Source organism: Caloenas nicobarica, chromosome 5 (assembly GCF_036013445.1).
Source record: "Caloenas nicobarica isolate bCalNic1 chromosome 5, bCalNic1.hap1, whole genome shotgun sequence".
Classification (NCBI taxonomy): Eukaryota; Metazoa; Chordata; class Aves; order Columbiformes; family Columbidae; genus Caloenas; species Caloenas nicobarica.
In genome coordinates this window covers 67,868,739-67,888,566 of record NC_088249.1, presented here as the reverse complement: position 1 = coordinate 67,888,566, position 19,828 = coordinate 67,868,739, and the positions used below count along the sequence as shown (strand labels likewise).

The window sequence follows — 19,828 nt, the reverse complement described above, 5'->3', positions numbered from 1 at the left end:
TGTGCGGTGGAGGGTGCTGGGGATGCTCTCGCAGGGTGTGCGGTGGAGGGTGCTGGGGATGCTCCCGCAGGGTGTGCGGTGGAGGGTGCTGGGGGTGGTCCCGCAGGGTGTGCGGTGGAGGGTGCTGGGGATGCTCCCGCAGGGTGTGCGGTGGAGGGTGCTGGGGGTGGTCCCACAGGGTGTGCGGTGGAGGGTGCTCCTGGGCATGGTCCCCTCGGGACCAGCACAGCCCTGAAGAGGCGAGGGCAGCAGGAATGCAGTGGAGAATTGCTACTGTAAATGTGGCAAAACCAACAGCTGTCTTGAGGGTCTTGGTGTTCTTATGAGAAATTTGATAGGAAGCCAACAGGGACAGGCAAAACCCACGCCCTGCCCGTGCATCGCGAGCAAAAACACTTCACTGTTTGGGCGTATTTCGATCAATTTTATTTGCTGATTAACCATCTATTAACAACAGGTTCTGGTTTTAAAGAACAATGAAAGCAAACAAGCACACCCTTTGGAAGCGCACCCCTTCTTCCCTCTCGGCGCTGCTCCCCCCTGATTTTTTGTTCTCCATCCCTTCGGCAAGGGCAGCGCTGGCAATAGGGGCTCATGCCTGGTGGCTCCTCAAGGGTCCCCACGCAGGTGGACCACCCTCCTCATCCCCCAGCAGGGCCCTTTTCCTCCCGCCCTCCTCTGCTCTGCTCTCCTTCCCCCTTTCCCCTCTGTAGGTTTCCACAGAGCCGCCATGGCCTCGTCCCAAGGCTGCGCACACATCTCCCATCTCTGACAGCTTGGGGGCCCACAGCCTCTCCTGATTGGCTCAAAGGCCCCATGGACACCTCTGATTGGCTCAGAGGCCCCATGGACTCCCCTGATTGGCTTAGAGGCCCCACGGACTCCTCTGATTGGCTGAGTTTGGGCAGGAGGTCCATGCCAGAGCCGGCTGGAAGCGGCCGGGTGTGTTCTGTGCGTGCTCCCGCGGGGCGCCCAGCCCGTCCCCGCGGGGCGCCCAGCCCGTCCCTGCCGCCGAAGCCTCGCCAGTTGTGCCCAGTGTGCCCCTGTGCCTGGGCTAGGTTGAGGAGCAGGCGTGGAGCAGCCAGCAGGTCAGCGCCGGGCCGGGCTGTGCTGGAGGTGGGCGCAGGTACCCCCGCTGAGGCCCTTGGAGCAGGGGCTGGTACCGGCCCAGAGAACACAGCAGCTCCAGGGCCAAGATCTTACTTGGCGGTGTTAGGTTAACGGTTGAATTCGATGACCTCAAAGGTCTTTTCCCACCAAAAGGATTCTGTGGGACCAGGATATGCCTTCCAATGTGCCTTTCAGCCGCGCGCTGGCGGTTTCTGCTTCCCAGGTTCGCAGCCCTGAGAGTCGCCCGCAGGAGCAACATCCTGCTGTAGCGAGATGGGCAATGGTTTTGTTACATTTGCTTCTCGTTCCTCCAAACGTTCCGGCACTGTGGGCAATACACACCTTGCCTGGCAGCTCGGTTTGCTGCGGTGCTCCCGGGCAGGTTGCTGTGCGGGGCCGAACGGCACAGGCGCAGCTGGGGGACCCTGCTGGTGTTGGAGCTGCCATGTCAGCAGAACAGATCCCCCGGCGTGCAGAGCCTGCTCAGAGGTTTGCGCTTCATTTCCTCCCCTCCCGAGCCTCACTTTGTCCTGTCCAGCTCTCCGTGTAAGTGGAGAGGGACTGTGAGATCTCTGCAGCACGCGGATGCCATGCTGATGAGGAGAGCACAAAAATGCTGTTTAAAAATCAACCTGTAGTGCCTTGGAGATCTCAGCCTTGCTCCTCATGCAAACGCCAGGCAGAGTCTAGGCGATATGGATCAGCTCACTGCAGTGAGTTGATACTCATCAGCATTAATTTTCACCAGATGCTGCTGTCACTAGAATTTAAAAAATCCCATTTGTTATCACCTGTGGTAACCAAGGTGCTCTCCGAATGCAATGGAAGGGAACTGATGTGCCCAAGAACACCTGAACCAACAGCAGGGAGAGGTGATGTGACTGCATGGAGCTAAGCGGTGTATTAACTCTGAAGCCTACCAACAGCCATCAAAATTGGACATCAGCTTTTTGCTGTCAGAAAAAAAGTCAATTTACAAGATGCAGTGCTCTTTTGGAGGACCAAGGGGAGAAATGGTGGGGAAAGATTCTTCCACTTCCCACCCTGCCCAAACAGAAGGAGCAGGTTTTGTCTTGTTCATGTGATAACTGAGAAGATCTTTGCTCCTTCTGTTTTCAGGATGCTGCTGTGGATGATGCAATGTTAAGGAAGAAAGAGCTGAAAGATGTCGAACTCGATAAGAAAATCTTGGCTTTGCGGAAAAAGAATGAAGCACTCATCCGAAGATACCAGGTAAATCTTCAGGTTCTGACCTTCCCCAGCTCTGTTTTGGAGTCCTCAGCTCGCAGTGTAGAGAAAACAGTCAGCAGTGTTGGAGTGACTTTGTTGTATAGATAACAGTTTTACATGGGGGAGTGTTCAGAGCAGGTGGGCACAGCTCTGCCTTTAGCTACGGCTCCTGAGTCGTGTTGGAAAGCGGGCTTGCTGACGCCTGCCTTACTGCTGCAGCATCTCCTCTCACCCTCCCATCGTTCTCTATCTGCATCACACCTTTCCACCCCCTTCACCTGGTATTCCCCAGACTTTTCCCAGTCTGTCCTTCCCAGCGCCTCATGCTAATCCTCTCGGCTCCATAGGAGGTTGCATCCTCCAGACACCTGGTAGGTGTATCTTCCCTGCTGAGGCAGTTGCATGGCTGCAAGCTCTTCCCTGGCCAGTCCCGGTGGAGCACAGAGGCGTCCAAAAGAGTTTCCGTAAAAAAAAGGGAGATGAAGACAAATCAAAGCTCTAGCAGCCTGCTGGTTACCGCAGCCTTACCCTATGAATTCAGAGGAAGTGCTCCAGCTACAACCCCTGGGTTTTTTGATCCTGCCTTCCCAAGAGAGCCCACCCAGTGGCCTGCAGGAGATACACAGTAGACAGGCTGATGATAAGGATATCTGTGTGTTTCAGGAAATAGAAGAGGACAAGAAGCGAGCTGAACAGGAGGGAATGGCGGTTACCTCCAGGAGACCCAAGCAGGATGGACTCACTATTACTATCACTAAGGCTCACAACGTAAGTGCTGCCTCTCCTTCACCACGGGACAGCTCTCACTCCAGTCCTGCCTCAGCAGAGTGACGTTTCTGGAGGAGAGAGCCTCCACAGCAAAGCTCTGTCAGGTGTAGGATATAGCTCCTCATCCTTGCAGAAGCACGTGAAAATTCTGCAGAGATGTGTGCTCAAAAGTGATTTTAGCTGATGCACATCAATTTCCAGCTATGCCCAGGCACCTGTACCTGAGCACGCAGAATTCACAGGCAGATGAATGAATGTGTGAACAGTCACACTTGGTCCTGGCTGGGTCCCAGGTGTCAACATCGCTGCAGATACGTAGGCAGAATGTGTCAGGTGTATGTGTGTCATTGGAGGCATTGGGGATGCCTCTGAGGGTGCCTGTAGGCTGGGCAAAGTCCTGGTCTGCAGAGGCTTTGTGAGTGAGCAAAGCAAGTAGCCCTTGGCTGCTTTGAGGCTTCCAAAAACTGGGACAAAGGCTTCAGGTCCCAGATTTCCTTCCTAACTGGACCAAATCTGTTTCTGACAAGCCTTGTCCACCCCTCCTGGCAGTGTGGGGCTGGGCAAACCACCTGGCTGGTCTTGCTTTAACCCTGGGAGAAGCCTTCTGGCAGAGAGAGCGTGGAGCCCGCTGAGCAGCACACCCTCCTGCCGTGCAGTCGGCACTCCTGGCGTGTCGGAGCCAGGCTAGCGCTTTGTTCACTTCTCAGCCACGCCCCGGCCCTTGCTTTTCTCCGGAGGTGCGTTGTTGCACACGTTTTTCTCTCATACAGGACCTGAAAGATGCAATAACCCAGACTGAACACTATGGACAAGATAGCCCAGCCCTCTCGATGGTGAGCACCCCCCTGAGGAGCCATCCACTTGGCTTCCAAGGCCATCTCCATCAGGACTTAGGCTTTCCCGATCTAACTCAGAGTGCTGCAGAGAGAGAGGAGGATGACATTTGTTTCCTATAACTCTGGCATTTTAATCTGAAATGTCAGATTTGTAAGTGCAAAGGATTTTCTGGACCCGCTGTAATTGTGGGTTTTGCTGCTGAGCAGACAACGAGCCCCTTGTTCCCCAGGAATGTCACGGCCCTGTGCCAGGCACAGAAAGCTTCCTCGGGGCAAGGCCTGCCTGCTCGTGTGCAGGTGTGTTTGGGGAAGGGAGTCGCCTTGGTGAGACCAGGGGCCTGCATTTGCTAATGGAAGTGATTCGTTTTCCAGGACAAAAGGATTGTGAGCGAGAAGCGGGTGAGCCCCTGTCCTACGAGCCCTGGGTTTGGCATTGGCAGTGAGGAGGAGGAGGAGGAGGAAGAAGCCAATCATATGTTCACATTCAGGATGGGGAAGAGGATGCAGCTGGCTGTTACCATGGACAACAAAGCCAAGGTGAGCAGGGAAAAAGATTTCTCTTACACTGCAGCCTCTCGACTTCCAAAGCAGCTTCTGTTCTGCCCCTCACTTGAGCTGCCTGCTCAGCATGTCCCCCAGTCTCTCCTCTGAAGGAGGAGACTCTGAAGTCTCTCCTCAACCCCTCAGAACAGCCTCGCTCTCCATCTTGAGGTGCCACACGCTTTCCTCCCCATGTCTGATTCCCAGGACTCGGCCCCCAGGCCTTGCGAAGCCTCCCAGCAGCTCCACCGAGCCATGCGTAGCCAGATCCCTTCTCGTGAGATCAGTCACCTCATTGCCCTCCTGGGCTACCAGCGGGTGTGTTAAACTGTGTCATGTGCCTGGAAAGGGGCTGGAGATAAGTGGCAGCTCAGACGGATTTAGCTGTGTTATTCCCCAGCCATTCCCAGGGAGGCAGGGAAGTTTGGTGGTAAAACCAGCATATTTCTCCCTGTTGCCGTATTCCCGAAAGTCCTAAATGCAGAAGAAGAAAACAGAGTGACATGAGTGTCTGTTGCAGCTGCCAATGTGATGGGCAGAAAATGTGACCCAGTATTTGCAGACTTAATTAAAAATTGCACGAAAAGGCAAAACTAATTGAAAATACTACGTCATTTTTTAAATCCAAAAACATCCTCCCCTGGGCGCTACCCCGTCCCTCGTGCAGTCTGCGTATCTAGATATAATGATCCTAATGGCAGCTTCGGCATGTCGGGACTTATTTGCCAAGAAGGGTTTGATAAGGCTTTGGCAGTTAGTACTGGCGGCGCGTCCAATGAAATATGTGCCTGCATGAGCTTCACATTCTTGTTTTCCTTGCTTGGAGTTTATCTCAGGGGACTGATCTTATTCTCACTGGAGTCAGTGAGTTTGACCATGAGATAAATAGGAACAAGGATCAGAAGTGCCACCTTCTTTGGGAAACTGCAGTATCTGCGTGCAGAGCTGCACTGGTGCGGGAGCTCAGGGAAGCTCTCCCAGTCTCTGGAGGGAGATCATTGCTGCACCTGGTATTTCTTGCTGTTGAATGTGGTCCAAAAGAATACAAGAGGCAATCTTATCTATTTATTGACTGAGAAAACATCAGTGAGGCAGCAAGAGACACAGCGCGCAGGTGAGCACAGCCCTTTTGTGCTGGCTGCGCTGATGTGGAACAGACAGAAAGCCCTGGCTGGCTCCGGGCCTTGCTGAGTCTGAGACGGACAGACGAGGTCGGCTCCTGTCTCTGTCACGGCAGCGCTGGGAAAAGGAAACGGTGGCAGCAAATGGTGCTCCCCTGGGTCCGCTTTTAGGCGCAGAAACGTGCCTGGCCTGCAAAATGAGAGCGGGCTTTTCGGAACTGAGGTCCGAGCCAAAGACATTCCCCAGGGTAATGGAGCGAAACCCCACCCTTCCTGCTGCCCCGGTGCGCTGGGGTGGGAGTGCTGAAAACCTGGGCTGTAAACAAAAGGCAGAGAGACGTTTCTCCCTCTGAGGCATCTTGGAAATATTTTTCTGATTTTGTGCCTTGAATGCCTTCTCATTTCTGTTTCTTCGTGACCTAGTTACCCTTTCTTTCCATGAAGCAATAGGCCACAATCACCGTGCCATTATAAAGTCATTGTATGTTACCTTGAAGGAACTGAATCATTTAGGAAGTAATGCACCTTTCAGAATGATTTTTCAGGAGAAAGGGACTGAGGCCTCACATTTCCTTTGTTCCAGATAGATTGTCGGTAGTGCGAACATCCCCTTCAAGTAAAATCTCATTCCAGCACAACCAAACCACCTCCTGATGTAAGGGAAAAAATCTTGTTTTTCTTAGAATCAAGGGTACATGGAAATCTAACCACCCTCATTACTGACTGAACGTTACCAGTGGGGTACTTGAGAGTCTCCTCCAAGGTTTCTCACGGCTACGTAGCTCTGCATGGGGGGTTTATATTTGAGGCAATTACCCTGGCAGAGTGAGCGGCTCTCGCAGAAGGCTGCGGCCCCTGGAGCCATTTCCATAATCTATAGCTCAGAATTCAAGTCCTAGATGGGGATTTGTATTAGCGCAAAGCACTGGCAGCTAAAGCACGTTGCTGCCTTAAACTCCGTGCCAGAGGTTTTCAGCATTGCCAGTTAACAGACCTCTGAGATTCTTCTACTCAAAACACAGACCTCTGTGGATGGTCCCCATAAGTTCCCTGTTGTATGGTATATATTAATTTGCTTGCATTAAGCACCTTTCACAGGCCTTGGCAGCCCCAGAAGGTCTCTTGAGTGTTGGTGTAAAGCACAACCCAGCAGCGTGACTTGATGACAGAGGAAAACTGATTTATTGGTGAATGTTCCAGTGGCACCAATCCAGAACCTTCCCGTAGTTACTTTAAATATAGCTCTCAAAATGAATGAGTAGGAAGAGCATGGGACTGTAATGGGTGAGGGAAAATTTATTAGGATTTTGGACAAAATTGTATTTGATGTCGCATGAAGTACAAGCTTATTTGTTGCTGCTGCCCTGTTAAGGCACCCTCTGGGCTGCTGAGGATTAAAAGAGGGTGGATAACTTGCTTCAGTATCGCAGTGAGCAAGACTTCACCTGGTGTCCCTGGAGAGACTTGCTCGGTGATATTGGGGTGATTAAATGGGCCATCGCTGTCCTTCCTGTGAGCGTTGCAAGGTGCAAGCAAGGTTCCTATGACAGGTTCAAGCAACAGAGTGGCTGGGCTGTGCAGAAAACCATTTACATTCAATCCTAAATATCACATATCCTTGTAAAGCAAGACACCTCAAAGGAAAGGCAGCTGGGAAATAGCATAAGCTGGACAGAAGTCCAGTGTTTTCTGTTGTTGCCCATGTTCTTTTCCTTGACGCTTCTCAGAGGGGCATTTTTAACACTGCGTTTGCAATCTGGGGCATGCCTCAGACATAACATGGGCACTTCTCAGTTTACAGTTTCTCAGTGAAATGCTACCAGGGAAGCGGTGTAGTTTTGTCTGACAGCAGTGAAACAGCTACTGCCAGAGTCCGCAATGTCCTGCAGGCAGTGGGTGAGCCGGGACGGGCCCCGTGGAGGGCAGGAGGCGGCTCTGCCAGGCACTGCCAACCGTTCGGGCCCCGCTCTCTGTTCCCCTTGGCTCTGCATGGGCATTTCCTCATCCGACATCCCTCGCTTGGGGAGCTAGCCCACTGGGGGCCAGGGCTTCCCAATGTGGGACAAGTGATCTAGGGAATCACTGATGTTCTTCAAATAATAAGCAAGAGAAGGAAGGCACATGTTGGCACGTTAAGTAGAATATTTCTTCAGGCGACGTGTCTTAGCCAGAAGCAATATGGGGAGCGAGGGAGGGAAGGAAGGAGGGAGGGTATTCCGTAGCAAAACTGGTGGTCTCCCAGCTGGTATGTGCTACAGCTCTGCTAAATGGATATTTCCTCTCTCAGCCTCTCAGTGTTCCTTGCCATTTGCTGGATAAACTGCAGGGTTTAATGGCTTTGCCAACACGCCAGCCTTCCTGCTGTGACTCCTAACATCTGATGGCCCAGGGAAGGTGCCACCTCCCCGTAAATCCAGTAGTGCACTTTGAGGCTTCCGTCTTGATCACAGTATTTGGATACAAGTCCTCTGCAGTGGTTTTCAGGTAGCGGCTTTGCTGTTGCTTTCTCTCAGGGCCCATGTTCCTCCTCAGGAAGGACTTTCTCAGATAGCAAGAGATTAATCCAAACATGCCCACCCAGTGCTGGGTGTCCCTGGCAGGAGTTATTTGTGACCACGTTATTTGTCTAAAGGACAGGCCGTCACCACCTAACACACTGAAGGGCTCTAGGGAACAGCTGCTGACTTAAGCTAGAATTAGTGTTTGATGTACAAGTTACGGATTAATAGCTTGCTATTACTTTGCTAAGCCATCACTGGGGTTACTTTTTTAATAAAAAATATATTAGCTAGAATGCTAAACACCTTGTGCCAGTGCTATGTTTAGGGCAGGGCAAGCCCAACTCTGCAGTTCATGAGCTGACCTCAGCAGTACCACCTGGGATTGCTGTACACACTGCTGAGGGCTTAGAAGAGGGAAGATGTATGGCCTTGAATGTCACAGAAAAATCAGGATTATCCCTGGAGCAAAGGTATTTCCTGAGAATAATAACCATTGAAGAACAAAGTGACGTACAGCTTCAGCACCAAAGTGTCTACCAGGCTCGGACAATTCAGTGGTTGCAAAGCCACATTGTATTTTCAGCCTCTGAATCGTGCTACAAATAGAGCCAAGAGCCAGGACAGCAGGCAGTTAAGAGCCTCTTGTGCAAGGCACAGTGTGTCTGGCTGCTTGCAAGGGTTGTCAGCAGATCTCAGCTCTTTCCCAGATGTGTTACAGTCATGCAGGACTGGGCCCTGGGCAGGAGAGTCTCACTGGGGTCAGTCCAGTGACTCCCGAGAGCTTCGCTCTTACGGCAGGAGAACACTGTCCGTTGTGGGGGCTGTTTGCATGTGGAGGGAACAGCAGTTCTCAGGGCTGCAGAGTTGCTCGGTGCAGCCGGCGCCTCCTTGGCTGGAGAGTTGCTGCCAGGAAGGCAGATGCTGGGGTAAAGAGGTTCTTTCATAGAAAATTGCTTTACAGATTGCTTTGGGCAATTGCCCAGATCGCTTTACAGAGCCATCCTCCCAAAAAGATGTGAGCGAGGAACAGGTTTTCAGAAGAGGAGAGGCTGGTGTGGGGAGAGAAGGAAGAGAGGTGCAGTCTCACATGCACCAGTTCCAAAACAGGGGGGCTGGATTTGTCCCTGTTGTGATTCCACTGGCATTTCTGCGGCCGAATCACAGACCCATGATGTGTAGGGGGTCTCAAAAAACTGCTGAGCACTTTCCTTCCACATCTCCAGGCCTAAGAGTTTAGTTTTCCTTACAAAGGGGAACTGTGAGGCACACGCAATGATGCTCATCACTTCATCCTTTCTAGCTGTGGGAGAAAGTTGGCCTGTTAGTGCCAATACACAGTAACTCCCTGAAATGACCATGTTAATACTGTATTTCTGAACTGCTAGATCATCTCAGCCTAACTGCCAACATGAATGAGACCGGAGGATACTCCTGTGGCCACAGACATTGCCCCGTGAACCCAGAGGAGATGGCAGGAGAGATTTGCAGCTTCAAATTATCCAGGCAGCTCTCTGGTCTGAAATACAAGACCAAGACAGTCTATTCAAAAGGTTAATTTTTCTTCCACTCACATCCATTAATATTGATTTGCACTGACATAAAGAAAAACCACATTGGTTTCTTCGACTGCAGGCAAGAAATCCTATGCTGAGCATTCTAATTCCAGTCTCCAGTTTCAGTGCCGTCTAGGAATAAAATACATGAATCATAGAACATAAACAGGATTTGGGATATTCTTTTAATTTTAAAACATCCTGTGTTTGTATTGGCTCATAGTTCTGGCAACAGACACTTGTTACCTTTGGACATGATGCGATTCAGTCATTCGGAAGCAGGTGCCACTTCCAAGCCCAGAGCTCGGTGCCTGTGAGCTGCGTGGCTGCCTGATCCTGACATCTGATCTGTGTTACCTAGTTCTAGCTGTGTAAAAGCCAGAGCTGCAGAACACAGGCAAAATTACTAAATTCATACTTGCACATTAAATTCGTTCTTTGCATACGTCTGCACATGCATATACACACATATGCACGTGTCAAACCTAAATAAGTGTTACTCACAGTTGAAGCAGGCAACAGAGTTGGAAACAATAATAGAATCATTAAATAGCTGAGATGGGATGAGACCTCTGGAGGTCATCTTGTCTGATCCTCTGCTAGAAAGTGATCTCCAAAGTTATCTCAGGTTGCTCAGGGCTGAGTCCGATCCAGTTCTGAAAGTATCCTGTGATGGAGATTTCACAGCCCCTTTGGGCACCTCTTTTCAAGTGTCTGACTACCACCATCATGGCTTTTTTCCCTCATTTCCAGTTGTACTTTGCCTTGTGGCAGGCTGTGTCCGTCGCCTCTCTCCTTTTCGCTGCGTACCTCTAAGAGGAATCACGCTCCGTTCTCTTCATGGGAGCTCCTGCAGGATCCTGCCTACCAGTTCCCTGAACAGGTCAACACCTGCTCTCCTGAAGCCCGTGGTCTCCAGTCCGCCGCTCGTCTTCCTTACTGCTCAGAAGCTCTTAAAATCAACTGTCTTCTTCCATTTCTGACTTGATTTTAGTAGTCAGGCAGTCACTGAGCTGCAGCAATGCAACGACTTGTAACGTTGAGACTGCACTGGGCTGTGTAATTAAGGACAGTACAGCATGCCCTGTTCATGGGGGTGTAGTAAAGCTAGGATTTCAGAGCAGTTTACATTCTGGTTCCAACTTTCTGGCTCTGCCTGGTCTCTGATAAAATCATATCCTTCTTAAGACAGATACATGGACTAAAGCCTTTAAAACAGCTCACAGAGTACGGAGACTTTTCCAGGACGTATATCTTGGCTGCAGGTAAAAGTACAGCTGAATGTCTGGCTGGGGTAGATGTCAAGACAGTTGTAGTCCATATTTAAATGATTGCCTTTTCTCTTGACTATCAGATTTTACTCTCTCAGGAAAAAGATCTTGGCCTCTCTGGGGATGGCTCACAGATCTTGGTCCTCAGCAGCAGTCATAGTAGGAGGCTGTGTTGACACAAACATAGAGAACAACACGTACTAGAATGGCGCTGAGCAGATTGCAGCAGATCCTTACTTTGAATGCAACATGTGGCTTTGCTGATTTCAAGGAAAGCAGAAATAGCAAGGATCCAGCTGAGGGTGGCAAAACTTGTTAGGGGCTACAGCTGAAAGCTAAAACCAGAGCTGTACATACTCAAGGGAATGTACACATGTTCCCACCATGTCCAGAACCAAGAGCAGTGCAGGGACCTGCTCCTCACACACATCAGGCTAACTCCAGAACTGTCTCTGCCGAGACAGCAAAATTAAACAGATGTGAAGGACGAATAAACAGGAGACTGAAGGTCTGATGCTGGAACTACTCCAGTACCTCCCAACACATTTATCTTGTGTTAGGAAGCTTGATGACTGGACAAGCAATAAGGACGGGCCTGATGCCGGAGGCTGGCTGGAGCGGGGTTCCCTCCGTGCTCACGTCTGCACGGCTGGCAGAGCCAAGCGAAGATGAGGCTAACGCGAGACATCTCGCTGTCGCGTGTCGTGGCAAATTCACTGATGCTTGCGAGACACTCACACAAGTCTGAGGTCAGTGTGTGCTGTTTGTTTTTGAAACCAAGATCGTAGCAACAAAGAGTTCCCGAGTTTCACTGAACTTTACTTGGAGATTTTGAGCTCCTTTGGAATCAAGATCCCACTATGCGTGGAAGTCCAAGGAGACAAACAGAGGAAAATACACCATCCTGTAGAGAGGGAAGCTTCTGAGGTTTGTTCATTCCTGGTAAAGTCAAGCAGAGGAATCATACAGATGAAGAGGAAAGAAAAAGATCAGAGATAAAGATGGAGATGACTTATTAAGTCTGTCATTTCCCTGTAAGGCAAAAATAAAAAGGCACATGATGGAACTGAAAGATGATACTTTTAAATGGGAAAAAATATGTAATTTTGTACAAAAGATGTGCTCATTTTGTGGAAGTGATGGCTGAGGGCGCTGGCAGGAGCTCAGACCGCAACAAAGATAATTAACAAAATAAGAACCAGATGTAAATCCATGCAGTAAAGTCATGAACTGATACAGACAGCTGGAAATAATATCTGAAATGGGTAAACTGCCCTCGTTCAGGGACTTTATATATCAGTTTTCTAAATTATTCCATTGCTGAATAAATCATTCCAGAAATGTGAATGCACAACGACTATGAAGATGATAATTTGTCAAAAGTTAATACACTTCAAGGTAGTAACTGCTTTGTGGGCAAGGTTGGAGAGAACACGACTGTTGCCCTTCTCTTTCACCCTCTAAGTTTCTGCTTCAGTGTAGCCTCACATGTTTGGTGAGGGGACATGTTTGGTGGGGGGGCAACTTCACATTCATTTCAAAGACGCAAACGCAAGGCGGTTCTTCTGCCTAAAATAAAAACGTCAGTCAGTGTTTACGCTGCAAAGCATCTGAACAGGGTAAATCCCACCCCAAGTTGTGCTCAGCTGCATGTGCCTGTGTAATATTACGTGCCCCTTAACATATCTAGAGCGGCAGCTTTAGAAACTAAGATGACTGACTATGTGGCTCCTGTTTCTGTTCTGCCACCAAACCCCCTTGCAGTGTGGGGATGGCCACGCTCCTCGGACAGGCATTGTGCAGGGCTAATGAAGGTGTCATTAACTCATCCCATCTTTTGCAGGGCAAGCGGATCGTCAGTGAGAAACGCCCCGAGTGCTTCCCTGGCCCAGGCAGAGTACCAGAGCTGAGCGAGGAAGAGACAGACCATTTGGTGGCTTTCCGCCGGGGCAGGAGGATGCAGATTGCCATCACCATGGACAACAAGGAAAAAGTAAGTGCATTGTGAATGACTGGACTGCGGCGTATCAGTGGTATCCACTCATTCTGCCAGCATGAGAAGGGCTGTAGAGACAGATCAGGAGCCAGCCCAGCAGCAGGACGTTGGGACAGACTATATGTTACTGGTGTGGAGCTTAGCACCATAAACTCTCTGGCTTCCATGGCTGTGGAAGAGCAGAGGCTGCACTCCTTTCCCCAGTCTGTGATCCCAGCTAGGGCTAGCAGGCTCTCAAACATGCTGGGTCCATCAGAAGCGTCAAATGCTGGTTTGGGTGAGTCAGTGGAAGCACTGCCAGAAATGGGGCGTGAATCTCACCTCCTGTCTCCTACCAACTTCTTTTTGGGGCCACACAGACTGAGTCAGGAGCACTCTCTTCCTGACTCACTGCATGACTTAACAGAGCCGGGCAATATCTGCTTCTAAACCCAAGTCCTGCTGTGCCTGGCCATAACCTGCTGGGTGAGGTGGCTGAACTTTGTTAATCTTTGAAACATATTTCAAATACTTCTTCGCAAATACCTTCCTCTTTACACACACGGAGGCATGTGATATTTTCCTATTTGAGAGTTTGCACAGATAAGTAAGAATGCCTGCAGCAAACAGAGTCAGCAAAGCCTAGGAAGCAAAACAACACTTAGTGTAGCTGCCAAACACACCCAGGAACGCCAGGAGACCTGTGCAGCACCCTCCTGGGACAGCAGCCCACGTCCATCTTCAGCTTCTCCTCCTCCCCAGAGTTTACCTTAGGCTCTGAAAGCCCATGTGCTCATTTCTCATGGCTACCAAGCAGGTTTTTTTAATGCTGTAAACCTCGTATCGGCTGCCTGATTGAGCCACCAGTAACCGTCCGTTTGCCAGAGGTTCACATGGCCGCCGTCCCCTGTTTCAGTGTAGGAGTCACGGATATACCTGGCCATGGTGGCGGGGTGAGCGTGACGTGCCCGTGGCTGTGCTGCAGCTGTCCTGGGGGCCGGCAGGGCATTCTGTCACGTGCAGGGCAAGTCTCTCTGCTTCTGCTCCTGCTGAGCTGGTTTAAATACTTAATCTCTGAGCTCATCAAGAGTGGGATTGTGCTAGGAGAGAGCAGCAGGAGGAGTGCCTAGATTTTGGCTCCAGATCCTGAGCCCTATTTTAAAAATGTATGGATGGTTCTGGAAAATCTCCTATGTGTTTATTAAGGAACATGAAATCTGAGGCTGAGGGTCCACATATGTGGTTTTGGCGATGCCTTGCAGCTACTTTTGGAGTGTGTATGAGCACAGGCCTACAGCTGCACTGGTTGAAAGCCATATCTGTCTGCACCTTTTAACATGAACCACTGGAGATCTGATGCTGTGACTCATAGGCTGGCAAAGAGGGTGTGAAGCCCCTGATGCCTGGCAGATTTGATTTTGGTGATTCAGCAGAGGCTGGTGTCTTTGAGTCTTACTCCTGCTACTTTCACCTCCCGCTGTGCTGCCATTCATTTAAGCTCATTCATTTCAATTAATTCCCAATGAATGCAATTACCTCCATGTAGCAGTGCAAGGAGCTCACATAACTCTGTCAACCCTCCTTTCCTCGACTGTACAGAGCCACAGCGGTTTCCTTCACAGGGCTTGGCCTAGAAGGTAATCCTGATAATCCCCAGGAATGCAAACAACTCTATGCTGCTCCTCCTCAGATACCCAAGTTCATTTAAAGTCTTCCTCTTTTTTTCCCCTTAATTCAAGCCCAATCACTCAGCTGGCAGAGGGTAGGACCGAAGCTCGGCGCTCTGTGAGCGACAGCGGGCGGCGAGGGCGGCTGCTGGTGCTGGACTCTCGCTGGGGCTGACATCCATAGGGAGAAGGATTGCGCAGAGCCGTTTGGTGTCTTCATGCCGTGGTTGAACAGGAGAAGGATCCCTGTCAGGAGCACAGGAAAGGCTTCAGATAACTAGCTATCAAACAGCACTACCGAGGAGCAGTGTTTGCCCTCAGCGTTACTTACAACTGAAAATAAAGATTAGTGTTGCTTGATCCTCTGGTCTTCTGGCTGAACAGACAGCCTGGCTCAACGGCAGTCTTGGACTAATGTCACTGGCAGACCCATTTAGTGATAGCATCATGCTTCTTGCTGGCACAGCAAACTTGTCCCCTGCTTTCTGTTCCTGAGCGTACCTCCCCCAGCCTCCCGGAAGCGCAGAGAGCAGAAGGGAGCTTACTGCTCCTGGAGGCAGGGTGCTCCCAGGGACAAACGCGGGGGCTGCCGCGGAGCACACCTCCCACGGCTGGGAAACAGAGGGGCCGGTAGCGTGTGTTAATGACCTTATTTGTTCTTTGGATTCCTCTTATAATTTAGAAAAAGATATAGAAGTGTTTGAGACTCTAGTTTCCAAGACCTGTTACCAGCTGGATATGTTTCAGAGTCCAGCTGAGCTCAGGAGATTTCCTTGTTCCCGGTGATTTCCCTAGACTGATCGGGCCCTGTTCCATCCCGAGTTAATGAGCTATCCTCGCATTGCAATTTTAATTGTGTCACTTCAGACAACAGTGACAGGACAAACACCAGCTCTCAGCACACAGGCACCTCACGACAGGGCTGAAAGGATGTGGCTGTAAGAGAGTTAAACGGTTGGATTTCACAGTCACCCCTGTGAGCCGCTTTCTTCCAGCCGCACTTGGTCAACCTTTTCCCAGGATCAGTGACAGAAGCAGATGGGGCCTGACGTGACAGGTCACGCCAGCGTCTCACACGTCATGCCAGCTTGGGCTGGTTGAGTCAAGGGAGGTTTGGTCTGGCCCACCCTGTCACTTCAGCTGTTCCTAAGCTGCCTTAAGGATTAGTGTTTTAAACAAGTACTTCTTTTTTCTGATAGCGATAGTGCTTGAAAAATAGAAACGAGGCAAGTCGGTCTCGCGTGCTGTGCCTCAGAGTGATGTGTTTCTCCAAGAGGCACTGGGAGACTGCGGTGCAGAGAGCAGATCCGAGTCAGGAATACCAAAATGTACAAAACCTCTATTAAATAACTTAATCCTGCGGAGCTCTGCGTGTCACAGAGATGTTGAATACAGCAATTCACTTTGGAAATGGAGGCTGAATCCTGCCAGCACTGGTAGGATCACAGAATCCACAAGCCCTGGCAGCCCTGGGCTTCAGTTGCCCCCATGTAACCAGGGTTATAGCACAGCTCTGCCTTCCTGGCCACAGCGGTGACGAGCATGTGAGCGTCGCTGAGGGCTCAGTGCTGCATCGCTTCGGGAAAGCTGGGACATGGGGAACCAGCTGGTAAAACACGGAAACTGGCCCTGGTGGGCTCTGCAACCCAAAGCCACCCCAGAAGAGCTGGGACCTGCCCAGTGAGGGCCGTGCGCTGACAGGAGTGTTAGTGTGGTGGTGTTTGCAGCACCAGCGAGTGTTTGCAGCACCAGCGAGTGTTTGCAGCAGGCGCCAGCAAGCACAGCATCAGGGAAAGAGCAGAAGAGCAGCGCAGCCTGGTCCATACTCGCCATCTCTCAGATTAGGAGCCTCCTGTGCCAAGAACAGCATCTTTTTCCTTGACAGGCTTTTTCTTACCTGAATTCTAATTTTTTTTTTTCTTTGAGTCCATCTAAGCTTTATCCCCCACAACATTTCCAGCCAGGAGCTGCAATGTTAAGTGACGTGCAGTGTCGAAACACACCTGCCTTCTTTTTCTTCAGACTTGTTACCTGATAACTCCAGTTGCTGTTTCTGCGTCACGGGAAGCTATGCATAGATCCTCCCCTCTTCGCTTTCCCAGAGCACAAATGATCTTATCGACCCGTATCACATCTCTTCTGCAGGCCTAAGAGACTGACCCTGTTTAGACAAGTCTGGTGAGGAAATAGTTCTATATCTTTGATCACTCTCATTGCCCTCGATTGTGCCTCTGTTATTTGTACTATATAATTTTAATATGAGAGGACCAGAACTGTACTTGGTACTCAGGCTGTGGGCTCCTGTGGATATACTCAGTGACATAGCAATGTTTCTGGTTTGTTTTCTATTCTTCTTTTAACAACTTTGCATTTCCTTTGCTTTTTTTTTTCTAAATAATTGAGCTAACATTTTCAGGGAACTATTCACAATAACACCAAAAATTTCATTCCCGAGTATTAATCATAGTTCAGGCTTCATTACTGTGTGTGTATATGTAATAAGGGGCTTTTTTCTCCATGTGAGTTATTTTGTATTATTGATATTGAATTTCATCTGTAATTTTATGATGCAGGCATTCGATGTCAAGAGGTCTTTTGCAGCTCTTTCCTGGCAAATTACATTATTTGCCCTGGATGATTTACTATCACCAGCAAACTCTCATCTCTCTATTCAGCTCCTTTTCCAGACCATTTATGAGCATGTCGAGCAGCATGTGTTCCAGTGGCACACCCCTGCTAATCTTCTACCATGGAAACTGGCGTTTTCTTGCCACTTTTTGTTTTCTATCCTTTAATTGGTTGTTAATCCAAAAGAGAAGCTTCATTTTCATCCCCAAATTGATCAGCTACTGGGAGAGCCTGAAGGGTATCAGTGTTGTCGTCCAAGTAGCTGTGTCAGGACCTGAGCTGAGACCCCCAATTGGAGCATTAGCGTTCAGCCTCCCTAATTTCCCCTTTGGGGTTTGTCACCTCATGCGCCAGCTGGTTCCCCGCTCACTCTGGGTTATTTGTGTGGGAGGGAGGATCACATCCCTCATGGCCCCGTCGGTAACGTCCCGCAGCCTGGGCACTGTCAAATCTGCCTCCTCACTGCCCTTGCCAAATTTATCCTATGAGAACATTTGATGGGCATCCTTGTTATCCCACATCTTTCTCTATTTTTATCCATGATGAAATTAAATTACAAAAAAAAAGTAGATTCCCATTCTTGCTACCCTTGGCGCTTCCAGCTACACCACATTCTCAGTCCCAGACCACAGCGCACGGCTGTGGCAGAGGCTGCCAAAGGGGAAATGCAAGAAAAAAAAGCTGTTCTCATTATTTTCTTTTCTGAAACAGTCCCAATACCTTACACTACCATGCCATCTTGAAGCCTATTTTTTTCCTACCTAGTGAAAGGTAGCACAGAGGGTTGGGGACACCAAATTATCCTGTCTCCTTGCAGAACAAATTAGCCTGAGCACATTGCTCTGTGGATGCAACTTCACACCCTCCAGTGCCACATCTGGGACCTTCCGTCCCACCTCTGCCTGGCTGCCCCTAAATCTGCAAGCAGGGCTGGGGACAGTGCCTAATGTTTCACACCAGTTTTCCTAAAAAGCCGCTCCGTGCTCTGGCAGGCTTTCAGGATCGTTAATACGTTAGAGCGGCAAGCTGCAGCCCAGGACCAGTGGAGCACGATGGTTAATTAGCAGGTTACAAATCATCTTTTAAATGGATAGGGCTCCAGGGCTTTTAAATTGTCCTTTTATTAACAGGGTTTCCCAGGATGGTATATCAGAAATGACTGTCTGTAATCAATAGACACAAAAGCTGCTTTCAGGGAGTTCCACGGGTAAGTCTGACTCCTTTGCCTGTGTGGGAGAGGAACCAAACCTGTGGCAGGAGAAACACTTGTTTTTCCGTTGCCGATTGGAGGGGAAGATAGGCAGAAAGGGTGGCTGAAAAGCCTTTAGCTCCCTTCAGGCAGCACAATTGGTAGGCAGATTTTTCAAAAGGGTTAGAAAAAAACATCCTCTCATGTACTAGTTTCTAAAATCCTGCTCAGTGGGGGATCTGAGCACTGGAAAACCAGCTCTAAGCTCTTACAAAAATCTCCTTCTGCAGAAGCAACGCCAGTTCTGGTGCCAACGCGTGCCTGGAGAAGTGCGTACCAAAAGGTTAATTTAACACATCTGTCGGTAGTTATTTTTTAAATAAGAAGACTGTGAAGTAGCCCAGAGACATTGAAGCCTCTCACAGCTTTTGGGCTGGGGAACTGTCAGTACAAAACAATACTTAGCATGGCTGGATAGTGGCATCAGCATCGTCACCACTGCACACTGACATTAGTGGGGTGTATGTACACCGGGAAGTCACAGCCAATGTCAGAAAGCCTTTGGGAACCCAGGGCCATATCGTGGTTAGGAGCAGGCTCTGCCCACCCCTGCCCCGGACCAACCTCTGGCTGATAAATAGAGAAATCCTTGCTTAAATCTCAGGATAAACAAAACATAGTCTTCTCTGTCTACTTCAGGTTTTTGTTCTCTCCTCACATGTCTTCCGCTGCTGTGCAGGAACAGTTAAACTATGAGATGATAATGTCATTGTCATATTTCATAATTTTGGGGGCGGAGAGGAGGAAGGAGGAGAAAAACATGTTTTGCTTCCCCATGGCCTGGGTGCGTCAGAACAGGCTAACAGCAGCTCTGGGGCAGCGTGGAGCAAATGCGAAAATCTGCTCCTGTGCCAGTGCAAAAGCAAAGCTAACCACGTTCTCCTAACTGCACAGCTCAGAGCTGCTTTCCTTGTAGAAGAGAATCAGATTTTTATGGTCTTGTTTTCCACAGTGCCCTTTGAAAATAGAAGCAGACGAAGGAAAAAGGCAGCCTGGCTTGGAGCGAGGGGTGTAAAAGGAAGGAGGGTTGTACAGCGTCTCTGTGACAGAGCGATTTGTGGTGTGCACCAAAGAGCTGGTGCCCAAAGCAGGGCAGCCTGCGGGGTGCAGGTCTCCGGCACTGGCCAGCCAGGCAGGAGCTGCGTCTTGTCCCGCGTCTGGCGAGCTGCGTCGCGATCCCTTGGCTGGGGCACATTCCTGGGGCGCAGGCTCGCTCATCCCTGGCAGCGGCAGGGCTGCGGTCACCCCGCGCTGGGCTGCGGAATGCAGAGACACACCGCTCGCCCCACAGCTTACGCACACCCTGGCTCAGCTCTCCGGCTGCACGGATGCTCTGGCTTTCCGGTTCCCATCTTCTGGGACACAGTCAGGCATTGTAA

The 19,828-nt window shown here is 50.0% G+C and overlaps 1 protein-coding gene across 2 annotated transcripts in view; it reads left to right on the top strand.

Annotated features, from left to right (window-relative positions):
* The window catches only part of CCDC9B (coiled-coil domain containing 9B), a 45,251-nt gene that overhangs the window by 3,531 nt on the left and 21,892 nt on the right, over positions 1 to 19,828 (top strand). The window contains exons 2-6 of one of the 2 annotated variants that reach the window (XM_065636711.1): positions 2,230 to 2,343; positions 3,004 to 3,108; positions 3,879 to 3,941; positions 4,317 to 4,481; positions 12,774 to 12,923. In XM_065636711.1, the coding sequence (XP_065492783.1) occupies positions 2,230 to 2,343; positions 3,004 to 3,108; positions 3,879 to 3,941; positions 4,317 to 4,481; positions 12,774 to 12,923 (597 nt within the window). The remainder of the gene's footprint in view (positions 1 to 2,229; positions 2,344 to 3,003; positions 3,109 to 3,878; positions 3,942 to 4,316; positions 4,482 to 12,773; positions 12,924 to 19,828) is intronic. The other variant, XM_065636712.1, reaches the window with a different exon arrangement.